We start from the raw sequence: 13,425 nt of genomic DNA, 5'->3' as shown, positions 1-13,425 counted from the left end.
ATATACAACAGCCCACTCAGTATTGACCATAACTGTGGACTGTGTGGCTGTAGATCTATAGCTTCATCTAATCATGTGAATGCGTTGCAGCTGCTCTACCTGTCTGCCGGTGCCTGTCTCGGGTGTCGCGGTGTTCATTATGTCTGTAAGCATCTCTGTATTGGTGCGCCAGGGCCATGTCTTCTAAACGATAGTGCTGGGGTCCCACTTGGGGGTTGGGTGGGTGTGGCAGGCCGTTGGGAGGGTGTGTGGGGAGGCCATTAGGAGGTGGGTGAGCAGGAAGACCCGTGCTAGGGCTGAAGCGTTGGCTAGGGCTGATGGTGCAGGGTCGCTTAGCTAGGTGCTCCGGGTGCAACCCATCTCTCTCTGAGCTGTCTTTGGTCCTGTAGAGGAGGACAGGGGTGTGGATTAAAACATGACTCAGTTTGGTCAACAGTATACAGTATGAATAAGCAGAGCCCATACAAACTATTGTGTGTTGACATAGACATGACACATCCGATACAGAATTTCGAAAGACATAAGTTGAAATGGTTGGACACAGACTAAGGCCTGAAGTGTTTTTCCAGCAGTGGTAAGTGTGGGGTTTTGAGTACATTATGATCTACAACATAACAGATCTTCATTGTACAATCCAGTGTTTATTTGCCAATGTGTAATGGCTTTGCACAGCCAGACTACAGCTCATAAGCTCGGTTTCCACTACCACATTTACCATTATTCCACAAATGTCCACCCAAGAATCGATTCAGCTGCCTTGGATGAAATGCTGAACCAGTCAGAAATTGTTTTGATGCTACTGTGACTATCCCTATTTACACACACACACACACACACACACACACACACACACACACACACAAAGCCACAACTCTGTTTTATTCAGAAACTGATTTTTGACACCATGTTAATGTTTAAGGGAAGAGAATTAACTTTTGTACATCTTTCTCCAGCTAGTCCATCCACGGCTTTGCCAGACCACAATGAGTAATATGAAAACTAGATGGCTTTGCCAGGCTAAATATGCAATGCCTGTGTATTACTTCATAGTTCAGGAAAACATGCCCTAGCAAGGACCTTAATGCCCTTAACATCAGACCAACAGGCAAATAGACAGATATGATTAATTTCTTGATGCCTATGTACAGTATATGTGTATGTGGCATACTGTTAAACAACTTAAGGCAACAGTAGTGCCAAATTATGATGCACGATTAATAAAAGAAAACTCAGAAGTATGAATTAACAGCTGTGATCTCATTTTAAACAAATAAAAACAAATTGGGTGAAAATGTGTCTTTTACTGCAGCTCTGGCTGCAACAAGAGCTATGTAACTCTGCAATATGATATAATGATGAAATACATTGTGATGTAGCCTAACTATTTGCTCTGAGAAAAAGGAATGCCACAGTGAACAGATTATCTGTCAAATGAAAAATCACAGTTTACCATAAACCATCATAATAATTTATTTTCAAAGATTACAACATCTGGTGTTGTGGACTGCACCAGTTTGAGGAGGCTCTAGCAAGGAACACAAACTTGTTTTTTTTTTTTAAAGTTCATCAACTCCCACATGGTGTATGTAAACACACATACTCACACACACACACGTGTCTTTGTATCCCCGCAGAGAGCTGCTTGTTGTTGAGTTACAGTAAGGTAGTGCCCCTGCAAAGCTTTCGCACAGCTGTACGCCGTATGTATCAAACAAAGCCAAGTCCAACTCTACACTGTGCATCTCAAGCTCTTAATCTGAATATCCCTCAACCTACTCTTAGATTGCAAGTATTTCTCCCTCTCCCTCCCACCCTGCTCTCAGGCTTAAGGGGCAATATGAGCTGAATTCTGTGTGTTTGGCAGATGTTTAGTGACACTCATTTCTGTCTGTGTACTTTAAGTGGGTGTGTGTGTACGCGTGTGTGAGAGGTTGTGTTTTTGAGCCATCTGGACAGTTTAAATGGGAGTGTTGATATTAATCTGTTTAGCTGGATGGCAATGGCCAGGCATTCGGATGGAAATCACTCTTTATCATCCCGGGGATCAAAGGCGAATAAATGCAACACTGGCCCCTGTAGATGATGTTTGTTTATGAGTGTGTGTGTGTGTGTGTGTGTGTGTGCGCTCATTCTCGGTTATCCATGTGTATATTTGTGCATGTCAGCTATACTCACACACGTCCCTGGCTCTAGTATCTGACAAATCAGAGGAACAGCTGGCACGATGAAGGCCCTGCCCCAGCTTGACCCAAACACCCACCCCCCCTCGAGCTTCGCCTGCTGTGTGTAAGCCAGAGGTCGGGAGGCGGAGGTGTGCGGATTACAGTGGGATTGTGCGCTCCGCTCTAACCCTTCATCCCATCCAAACCACCACCCTCCTCCCCACGCCTCCCCAATACTCAGGATGTGCTCAGTGTTATGGTCAGCACATCACCATCTGGACACATCCCTGACATATGGACAGCTGCTGGGAGCCCGCAGGTCAGGCAGTTGGAGAGAGCAAGAGAGAGAGAGAAAGAGAGAGGTGAAGAAGTGACCAGAGAAGAATGATAATGCCAGTGAGAGAAGAAGGAAGAGAAAGGCAGAAAGGGAAATGCCTGTTAATTCTCTCATGTGTCATCTTCTTAGCTGGGCGAATAAAGGAGAGTGCTGGGGAGAAATCTGGGACAATAGTAACCCATAGCTCACTGTTGGTCTTTCTGTCTGTCTTTGGGTTGTGCTGAGGACATCTACTGTACTTCACTCCCCCCTCTTTTCTCTGGCTCTTTCTCTCTCTGTACTGCTTCTCAACCTCTCTCTTTATTTTCCTACTCTACATTTATGTCACCCCTCCCTCCCAGACAGCTGGCAGAGCCAGCCTGGCATCGGGGCTGTCCAGACTTCCGCCTCCCGCACAGAGGATTTATAGCCTCCCCTTGTCACTTGGCATTCTGAAATACCCTGAAATAATTCATTTATAACACTGTCTGTGTGAGAGACTGCCAATGTATGTGTGCCTCTGAAATCAGTGTGTTTTCCTGGGTTTATCTGAGACGCTACCTGTCAGGGGTCCTTCTCTTGCCGTGCTCATTCATCTCCAGCATGATCTCGGAGGAGTCGAGGGGCGAGCTGGCATTGGCGTCCAGGAGAAGCTGCTCGTGTTGGGCCAGATACTGAGCTGGAGTCTGCTTGGCCAACCTGGCACAGTGGAGCAACTCTCTCTGCAGCAGGGGCAGGTTTGCCTTGAAGGGTAAAAAGAGGGAAGACAGACATTTCAGGATTAAGAATGAAATAAGTTGCTGTAGGAAGGATATAGATTTATTGAGCCAATGTAAATGTAGAGAAGAAAGTTAAATGGACAAGAGATGAGCTAGAAACTCAGTGGAACAATAGATAAATGGGGTGAGAGTGAAATAATGCCAGATTAGGGCAAGAAAAAAAAGGAAAGTGATAGATGAAGAGACAGGATGAGATAAGACAGGTCCCCTGACACATTCCTCTGCCATGTGTCTCTCTCTCTCCCTCTCTCTCTGGGGTGTGCTGATGTGTATATTGTATGTGTGTGTGTGCATGTGTGTGTGTGTCTGTATGTGTTTGTAACAGTGCTGTCAAATTGCTCTCTCAGACCTGTCTGGTTGATATAACACAGCCATTGCTGCAATGTCCCAGATGTGGAGGATCACTGCACGCCAGGAGGTCTGACACACACACATGGGCATACACACACACCACTTTTAACAGGCAATCATAACTGTATCCTACCATTTCTTTCATAGTACTATAAGTACTGTATTCACAGTGTACAACTATAGATTTCTGATCAAGACAAGGTTTCCCTGCCTGCCTCTCTATGCCTCTCTGCTTCTCACAGAAGACAGGGATTTATATCTGCATACACACAGGCCTCAACGCTGGCCATATGGTAGGGGCTCTAATGTATGTGCTTGTCAACCGAATACATCAGACTTGATTTATCTAACATAAAACCTGTGGACAGACATTTACCTTCAGGAAGGGAATGACGAACGGCCTCAGAGGGAAGTTGGTAGCCTCGTGAAGTTTGGAGTGAAACTCTTCGATAGTGAGGGTGGAGTTCTGTCCAACACAACAGGGAGAGTAGGACAGTATGAGAAAGAAAATTTTATCACACTTTCTTACTTTCTACTTAAATATAATCAGAACTTACCACCAGCCCCAGCACAAGGCTGCGCACTCTCTCTCCAATCTCAGGTGATATGTCGTTGCCGAACTGCTGCAGCGTGGTCAGGAAGCGCTTCAGCTTGCAGAGTTGCCGGGCACCACAAGCTGGTGGGAGCTGCTGGTTGGACAGCGAGGCTGTTGAGGACATGGCCGGCCCGTTGCTGAAGCCGTTGGGAGTGGACGGAGCACCGTTCAGGGATGTAGGAGAGTGACTGCTCCCATTCAACACTGCAGATGAACAGACAGAGGGGAGAGACAATGTAAATTGGGTCAGTACAGAGGGACCTTGGGGGAGGGATGGTGATAGAAGCATGATGAAGGTAGAAGCACTTATATCCTGCTTATATCAGTTCAGATTAAATGTAAGTAAACCATACAACAGACTCAACTTTGACACCATGCCAGCAGTATATGATGCACAAAGTGAGGTACAGTTGTCTGCCAGTTTGAGTGAGGGCTGTGAGTGTGTGTTTGTGTGTGTGGGTTTGCAGTAACTTCAGCTGTCTCACAAGTGGTACAGCGGTACATTTGACCCCTCCATCTCCCCCCGTATCAGTCTATTCCACCCCACTCCTCACCCTCTCCCCCTTACTCACTCACTAGGACACAACTATAAGAGGAACTTGTTAAAGAGGTGCCAAAAATAGTCCTGTGGCCCATGTTACTTTTATTCCAGTAGCAGGTGTGTAGCCAAATCTGGACCTGCACCTGTCCAGCAGCTGAAAGTAGATTTGCAGCTTTAAGGTTCAGAATAGACACAGCACTGCTACTCATATATAATCACTAACATATTCTTCACAATGCAGGCACAAACAAACTCACAAATACACAGGAGCTCTCTCTCACACACACATACACGTTTGAACTTTCACCTGTTTTTAGATATTCATATCTGAACCTAATGACACAAAATACATGCAAACAACATTGTCCATGTAAGATATGATATAGCCATTTGAGCCAAAAAGCAGTTGTATCTTATTTTTCAAATATGCCTGAATTGTATCCGTGTAGCAGCAGCAGCAGCAGCAACTTAATCTTTTCAAAATGTATTTACAGGCCTCTAAAGTGAGCCACCGCAGGCTGTAACGCTATATCTCGACCTCATACTTGAAAACGAGACCATATACAGTGTAGTTGTTTGATAGTCTAGTTGCTGTGGTTCCTCTCTGACATGCTTGTTGCTCGAATCTGTGGGTCGAGGGCCTGAACACATATGGACTAACCCATGTGATCCCAACAGGCAGCGCTTGTGTTCTGGCTTTAGAGAGAGAGGGAGAGGTGCAAGGAGAGAGCTACACCACTGACCGTCCACCACAACAGGTGAAACAACATGGCCTGTCATTGCTATATAGGGAAGAAAGTAGTCTACACACCGCAACGCCACCCTGGCTGATGTCCCCTGTACCCACCGCCGCCTGACCAGCTGGTAAACAACACAGGCACACTCGCACATGCACTCAAAGACACTTGTCCCACCCACAAGGGCATTCTGCACACTAAAAGATACACACACATGATGGATGCCTGCAGAGACACACACCTGACACACAAGTGACCCTCAACACTTGTTCACCAGAACAGGGAAGAAACACATATTTGGAATTTTCCGTTCTTTACACAAGTGATCATAACAGTTGACCTAAGAGGGACAAATGATTGCATAGTCCATTGTAGATGGCCTTTGAGGTTTTGTAAAAGTGTAGTAATCTGTGTAATTTATCACAGATTGATGGGCGAATAATTTTATTCAATGTGTTGCAGGTCTACAACACAGCAAAAGACTGCTATTACAAGAGTTACATGTGACATAGACTTTCACTTTGAGACAAATTTTGAAGAGGTTTTGGGGCATCTTTGCATCTTAACATCTAGGCCAGTGACGGCCTCCAATTTACTACAGTTTTAACCTGGACGTCAAAATCTGTGCTATTCCTGATAGCATCCTAACAAGCTAAGATAGGCATGTCAGCTCTGTAGAGAAGCATTATTTGCAATGCTGTGGATACTAACTCACATTACTATGGCTATCTTCCTCAATGCTTACTGTAAAATGACGAGTTAGAGCTGTTCCAGCGCTGGTTTGCTGGTCCAGCACGCATATCAGCTCACTGTTTTTCTCACACCTGCCTGGTTAACTGCCCTCTGATGTGACGTATAAACACAAAAAAATCATCACCTCCAAGCCAAAGAAAACATATATCTCACAGCACGTAAGCTAAACAACTGAATAGTGAAATAGTCTATGGTAAAGATTTTGGTGTATAGTGATACTGATAGTAATGCACATTTCAGAGTATAACGTTGACATAAGTTGTCATTTATTTTAGAAAATTGTCAAAAACTGAAAGGATCCTTACTTGATTTACTGGTGGTGGGGGTGAATGAAGCGCTGCGATTGGTTGCTTGGCTGACAGCCGGGGGTGGCGGAGGCATGGTGGGTGGGGTGGACCTGGGCTGGGTTTTCACATCCGCAGGTGAATCTGGCATTGTTCCAACCTTCTGCACTCTGCTACCTGAGATATCAAAGGAGGAAAAGAAAGAGAAAACAGAGACAGTCATCAAAATGGAGCTCCACCATAAAAAAAAAAAAATTACACTTTCAAAGTGGAGACAGCTGGTTAAGGAGGAGCACACTGACATTTTCACCTGGGAACCATCGATTGTTTCCTTAAACCAAAAGCCCCATAAAAAGAACCAAAACAAATCAATGCAGAGAGTGGAAATGAATCCAAACTTGTATTGTGTTGGAGATTCATGGGCCTGGGAGACACATACAGTAACACCTGCTCACTCGCTCAGCTGCTGCTGACTGAAATCCCCCCCCCCCTTCTCTTCCCTCTCTCTCCCTCTCCTTCACACATACACACTTCGTGTAGAGCCAACATCCAAATCAGTGCCCCTCCACTACAACCTCCAACCCCCCGACACAGACACACTCACATGCACACACTCCTCCCCGCCTGTCCCCTCTCGTCCCCTAGTTCAGACAGCCGGCTTGACAGCCAGTGACAAGTGCAGCTGGATCTGCTGCTGTCCATCACTGTGGACTGGCTTTCAGCAGAGCTCCGTCCTGCTACTAGAGGCTCCACTGTCCTCTGCCAGACACGCTGCCAGGACCAAACAAGGCAAAGCCAGGCTCTGTATCGTGAAGGGAATGGATGGTACAGCAAGGGACATGAGAAGAAAACCCAACACAGGGTGGATGTGCCACAGCCACAAGCGTGTGTAAGGACTGTTGGCTTATGCTCTGTATTTGTGGCAGAGGAGGGCCTCATAGTGTGTCTTCCACAAAAACTCTGTCATGCACAAAACAGTACAAAACAGTACACATGAGCAGCAGATCTATAATTTGGTGATGTATCTGCGGCGTGTTGACTGTCTTTCTGTGTATGTGTCTGTCAGTGCAGCTGCTGGAACCAGATCCCACTGCAATGTAAACCTGAGCTGAGAGGTGTGATGACTTTTGCAGCCTGTGAACAGATAGCTTTTAAGTATGTGTACATATGTAACTGGCAGAGACCGCGATAAATGTGCACTATGCAGTGAAAAACAATGAAATCAATATGCAGCACAGACAGTACAGTACAGAAATGTGTGCCTCTCTGCTCAAGTACTACACACCTCTATTATGTAGAGAGAATAGCAATTCAGATGTAAACCACATTCTTGCATGTATGTGGCATTCACTGATTCTTGATAATTCTAGAAACATCCTCTCTCTCCTCTGTTTTTCTTTTTTTTTCCTTTCAGCTGTCTCTTCACGTATCACAGGAGAAAAGGAGGAAAAAAAAAACTATGTTTGTTCTTGTGAACATAGAACCCAAACAAGTTACTACAGGAACCTTTGATAATCTTCAGGTTAATTCTACAGCCTCATACACAGAGCAGAGGCCACCATCAGAGTGGCCCTATTATATGATTCCACTTACTAACCAGTACTACTAATAAAAATAATACTACCAGTGCCACTCTTTAACTCTTGCTCTAGCTTTTGTACATCTTTACCCTGGTTTGAACTCCTGTTTACAGCTGCAGTGTTAATATATTGTATTAATCAGCTAACATATTAAATCACTGTCACATAATGTGTTTCTCATTTCACTCCTCCCATGAGCCAACTATGAGTCCAGTGTTTTCTTCCACAAACTCCTACCTCAGTTGGCCTCGGTCCTTGGCGTAAGCCTATTTCTCAGAGCTTGCGTAGAAGCGTTCAACAGCTGGCGTCTGTATTTAAAGAGTGCCACTCTGGAGTGTGCTGTATGAGGGCCATTGACACAGTGATCCTCAAGAACACGAGGGGCACTCTGCTGTTTGCCCCATGCCAGACACGCTGAACATAAACACACAAGGTTGTAGATAGAGGCAGACGGGGCTGGCTGGTATAAATAGATGCAGTCATTCTCTTCTATAGAAGCCTAAACACACAAACAAGCTCGCCGTGCTACTGAATTGGTGGGCTGCTTCCTGCAGGGAGGTAGCCATATGTTTCAGTAAACCTCTTCTTTGATCAAATTTTACTGTGCTGCTGTATGCAGTGTGTACTGTAGGACATTTATACAGTATATAACTAAACAAAAAATTCAAACAAGCATTATACTAACCAATTGTACAAGTACTTTTGTGAGTGTAGTTTAGCCTGTTTGGAAGGGATAGGAGAGGAGAGGAGAGGAGAGGAGAGGAGAGGAGAGGAGAGGAGAGGAGAGGAGAAGAGAAGATGATAAGGGGACCGCCCTGTCTGTCTGCCTGCTCCCACCGTGGGATTATAGACAGCTGTTTAATCTGACCAGCTACAGGGACAGGGCACACACATACGCACCACGCTCTGGATTTCACTTTTAATACATTAGGAAGTCTGCTAGGTCTGCAACCCCATCTGTGGCCATCTGTCCTCCCATTGTGTTTTGTGCCGAAGGACAACACACTCATGCCGAAAGAAGTATAAAAAGAGAGACTAGTGTACCAGGTAGAGCAGACCTTTGGTTAAGGTTCGGATCTGGACCATACTCCTGTCTGCAAGCTGCTCTATTTCCCCCTGCAGGTTTTTATCTGAGTTTCTGAGAGGAGCCAATTTGCAATCAATACAGCTGAGAATAGATCTGCTCAGGATACACATATGCTGCTGTCTGTCCCAAACGCTTATTATTGAATATAATGTTGAAAATAAAACAATATGATACAATCGTTACCTACCTCTCTGCTGCTGTCTCTGTCTGTCTCTGTTTCTCTGACTCTCTGAACAGCTGTATTTCTGCACGTTTGACGTAATCGGGGCTAAAAGATTGCTCACCAAAGAAACAGTCTGCCGTCTGAGTTCTAAAAATGTTCTCTGTCTTCTACTCTCCCCTTGTGCAATGATGAAACAAAATGAAAAACAATTCACTGTGAGACACACAAAACCACAGATCCTGTACTGTACAGCACACACACACACACACAGTGTACTGGTTTGCCTAACTTTCTAAAGTCAGTTTGAGGTCTCATTATAGATTTAAAGATATATGCCTTCATTAAAGCCCCTTAAAACAAACACATGTACACAAATAAATACGATTATGTGCTGACAAGCTATTAGAAGGCCATTCAGATGGTAGTAGTGAATGTTGGTCTCATTTCACATTGGCATATGACCCTGTGTTGACTGTATGCATATCTGTGTGAGTATATGTGAATGTGTGTTTGTGCTTCCACTGGAAATACAGCTGCAACTTATTAGCTTTAGCTAACCACTGCAGAACAGTCCCCTTAAATCCCCCCTGTCTATTCAATCTCACATACTCCACAGAGACTCTTGTCAGTGACCACATAGCCCTAAAACTCTCCCTCTGTCTCTCGCTCCTTACATCTCTCCCTTGCTCCCTCCCTCCCACTGTAATTCCCCCAGTCTCCAGGAATGCTGTTGTTTTTAATTTCTCCCAGCTGCTCTGGCTGGCTGCCCAGCCGCCTGCCTTCCCACATCTGTTCCCTATCAGGCCGCTGAGGAGTCCACACAAACAGAGCCTGAGCCCCTGGCCCCCAGCCCCCCCACCAGGTCGTCGTATCAAAACATGGGGATTGTAGTCCTGTGCATTGGACCTAAGACTCAGGGGATACAGCACCCTCCACTCTCATACTACCAGCCCAAATCCCGTTCAAAAGAAAAAGACTGCTGACATCTGTGGCACAAGACTACTATGACCTAGAGCAATCTACACTGTTTGCCAACTAGTTCTATATTTTGATACATGCCTTGTTATCAGTTTGAGGGCTGAACTGTGTCACAGGTAAGATGGGAGTGTGTGTGTTTATATGTGCGTGTGTTTGTGTGTCAGCACACAGACTGCTTCTGCAGACAGATCCCAGACTCCACTTCATCTTAAACTGATTTAGAGCTCAGAGGCTTTAAAGCCCTCACTAATGACAGGGTGGGAGACAGGCCTCAACAGCGCATGTACACACACACACACACACACATACAAACATACACACACATGTGTGTGCACATGCTCCATGTTTGCAGCATGCATACGCTGTGGACACAAACACATATTTTCCCCTACGTTACTTGAGAATCTCTGTGATAGGACACATGCAGCGCCGGCTGAACAAACATGTTGAACAAAAAAACAAAACAAAAAAAAAAAAACAAAGTGGGGGGTGGGGATGATTCTCCTTAATAAGCATTGACAAAAGCCATCCTGTCTTTGATCAGATTACCACGAGCAAATCACTGACAAGTCACCAGTTTTTCCAAGTCAAAAGCCTCAGTCTTTTAAATGGGTAAACTGGCGAGGATAACTTGAGGACAAGCAGGGAGTGAGGATGGATTAAAGACAATTTATCCAGGGCCAGAGGTGCTAAGGGTAGAGGAGTTGTATTTCTGTCTCTCTGAGCCGCAGGGATCCTGTCATACAGTGCTTATATCTGTGAAAGCTGTTATTGATGTAATTGTATTGAAGTTCTAGCGACCATCTGTTCTCCTTTGGGAGGGCCTGGCTCCTCTCGTCGGCAGTGAAGTGGTTATGTGCAGCATATCACTGCTGCCGACGTGCTCACATAGAAAAAACTTCCTTTTCAGATTTTCCCAACGGCTGCTAATAAAATCCAGATGCTAGACTGGAGCTGTTTCTGCCTGGCTCCCTCGTGCTCTCTCCTCCCTCTCTATCTTCTGTCCTTCTACATCTCTTCTCTCTGGTGCCCATTCCTTCCTCCTTCTCCCCTGTCCTTTTACATTACTAATCATTTATTGTGCTCTTTTCATCTACCTCTCCTCCCTTCGCTCCCTCCCTCCTCCATCCATCCATCCTCTGCTCCTTCTTTCTCTCCAGCCACTAACTCAGAGCCATTCCTAAATAAAGGAAAGTATTTGTGACATTCAGCCGAGGCGGGCTGTGCCAAGAACAACTCCCTGGCTAGCCAGACACATCTGGAGTGTGTTAGGCCTGCACTGGGCACTGGTACCAACACTGACTCTCCCACCACATATGCACAGGCAGAGAATGGTCACAAATACCAGACCATAAGAATCATATACAAACTGAGCTGCAAAAATTTCACAAAGCTTGTTGTTTTTCATCTCATGTTGAAAACTGTAATTATTATTGCTTCCAGACAGCCCAGCAGATGTAGGCACAAATTCTCTGTTGTACTTGTCACTGTATTGTTTACACTTCCTCAGCAGCAATAGAAGAATATGCAGTTCATATGTATAATTGGGCAAGTACATGACTACTTGCACATATTCTGTGTATGCATGTAAACTACAATGGAGTGCAAGTATTGTGCCTCTGCATGTCTGTGTGTGTCTGTCTGTGTGTGTGTGTGTGGCTCCAGGGTCTCTGTGTGAGAGGAGTTGAACACCTGAACATCAATAACTGTCATGTGGGCCACCTGGGACCCCACAGCCAGCTTGCACCATGGGCACACAGCCATCACCAGCACAGCTGCCACAGAAAGAGAGAGAGCAAGAGGGAGGGAGATCAGAGATGTGGGGAGGAAGTAGGAGACAAGAAAGAGGCACACACATATGAGGAAGTGACTGTGCATGTACATCTGGGAACGGGCCAGAGAGACAGAAAGGCAGACAGACACGAGCAGAGAGAGGGATTTACATGTAGCTTCTGCTCCGCATGATAACTCTCCTTTGTTCCCTCTCATCTACATCTTCTTTTCCTCGTCCTGTCAGCTGTGTGTCTAATTTTGCCAGCTGAGAGCTCTGCCTCAGGCTGCCATGATCCAACATCAGATCAGACTTTCTTTCGTCTTTCCTCTCTCAGATGAGCTGTGTTAGTGAGCTCCATCAGACACGACATAATTCATCTTAGCATCCAGTACACAGTTGATAAACTGGCATGAGACAGAGATTTGAGCAAGCCTAAAACTTCACCCATGTCTTTAAGACCTGACCTGACTAAATTTGACTAGTAGTGCAAAATTTCAGACCCAGCCTGAGACATGAAAATGATCACCCACCAGGTAATACAATGCACTTGCTATTCTCTGTCTCTTTCCCTCTTCCCATCGAGCACTGCATATCTATTTGCGACACATGGCATGAGTGGCTGCAAATGATTGTCACAGCAAGAGAAAGAGGAAAATAAATCTCTTAATGAATTACATTTGAAAACAATCAAAGCTAGTTTGGTTTCAAACTCCAGTTTGGAGTTCTGCTGAGACCTGACTGAAGCATGACAGATCCCACAAAAATATCTGCTCTCAGGTCAGGTAGCAGAACTCTATGAACAAATCTCATCAAGAAATCTCATTGGGTCATGTACAATTCCTGCTTTTGATTGTCTTAAGTGTATAGCATTGACTGCTTTAATTAATAACCAATAACCAATAACCATCATAAACACATACATTTAAATATAAAAAGGAAAAAAACATGTTTTGAAATTGCCCAGCCTCCCCCTCCCCCCTGAGGATGTTCACAATGAGTGCACTTACATAAATAAGCTCCCCGATCCAAACACCTGCAGCCTCACCCAGCACCAATTAGCTCATCAGGCTTTTAATTACTCTGTTAATTGCATACAGGCAGCATGAAGGGCAGCCTGGGAATAGGGCAAGGGGGGCCTCCTGAGGACCCAGCCTGACAAGCCTGACAAACAAAGAGGAGGTTTTCTACCAACAGCAGCCACAACAGAGCAGCTCTGGAGGCTGGGAGGAGAAGCAAATCAGGAGACAATAGGTTCCAAGTGCTTCATCAGCAGCAGGGCAGCACCAAGTGATATCACTTCCTGTTCTGATCAGTTAGCAGTAGAG

At 45.3% G+C, this 13,425-nt stretch overlaps 1 protein-coding gene across 9 annotated transcripts in view; it reads right to left on the bottom strand.

Annotated features, from left to right (window-relative positions):
• cbfa2t3 (CBFA2/RUNX1 partner transcriptional co-repressor 3) overlaps positions 1–13,425 on the bottom strand; it is a 42,309-nt gene that overhangs the window by 11,685 nt on the left and 17,199 nt on the right. For 8 of the 9 annotated variants that reach the window (XM_051074047.1, XM_051074035.1, XM_051074040.1 and 5 more), the window contains exons 2-6: positions 6,540–6,695; positions 4,166–4,407; positions 3,985–4,074; positions 3,040–3,221; positions 100–383 (exon numbers count right to left, since the gene is read on the bottom strand). In XM_051074047.1, coding sequence (XP_050930004.1) covers positions 100–383; positions 3,040–3,221; positions 3,985–4,074; positions 4,166–4,407; positions 6,540–6,695 — 954 coding nt within the window. Of the gene's footprint in view, positions 1–99; positions 384–3,039; positions 3,222–3,984; positions 4,075–4,165; positions 4,408–6,539; positions 6,696–9,372; positions 9,511–13,425 lie in introns of those variants that run through there. The other variant, XM_051074046.1, reaches the window with a different exon arrangement.

Source organism: Lates calcarifer, linkage group LG2, assembly GCF_001640805.2.
Source record: "Lates calcarifer isolate ASB-BC8 linkage group LG2, TLL_Latcal_v3, whole genome shotgun sequence".
Lineage (NCBI taxonomy): Eukaryota > Metazoa > Chordata > Actinopteri > Centropomidae > Lates > Lates calcarifer.
This window is presented reverse-complemented; position numbering and strand designations above follow the sequence as displayed.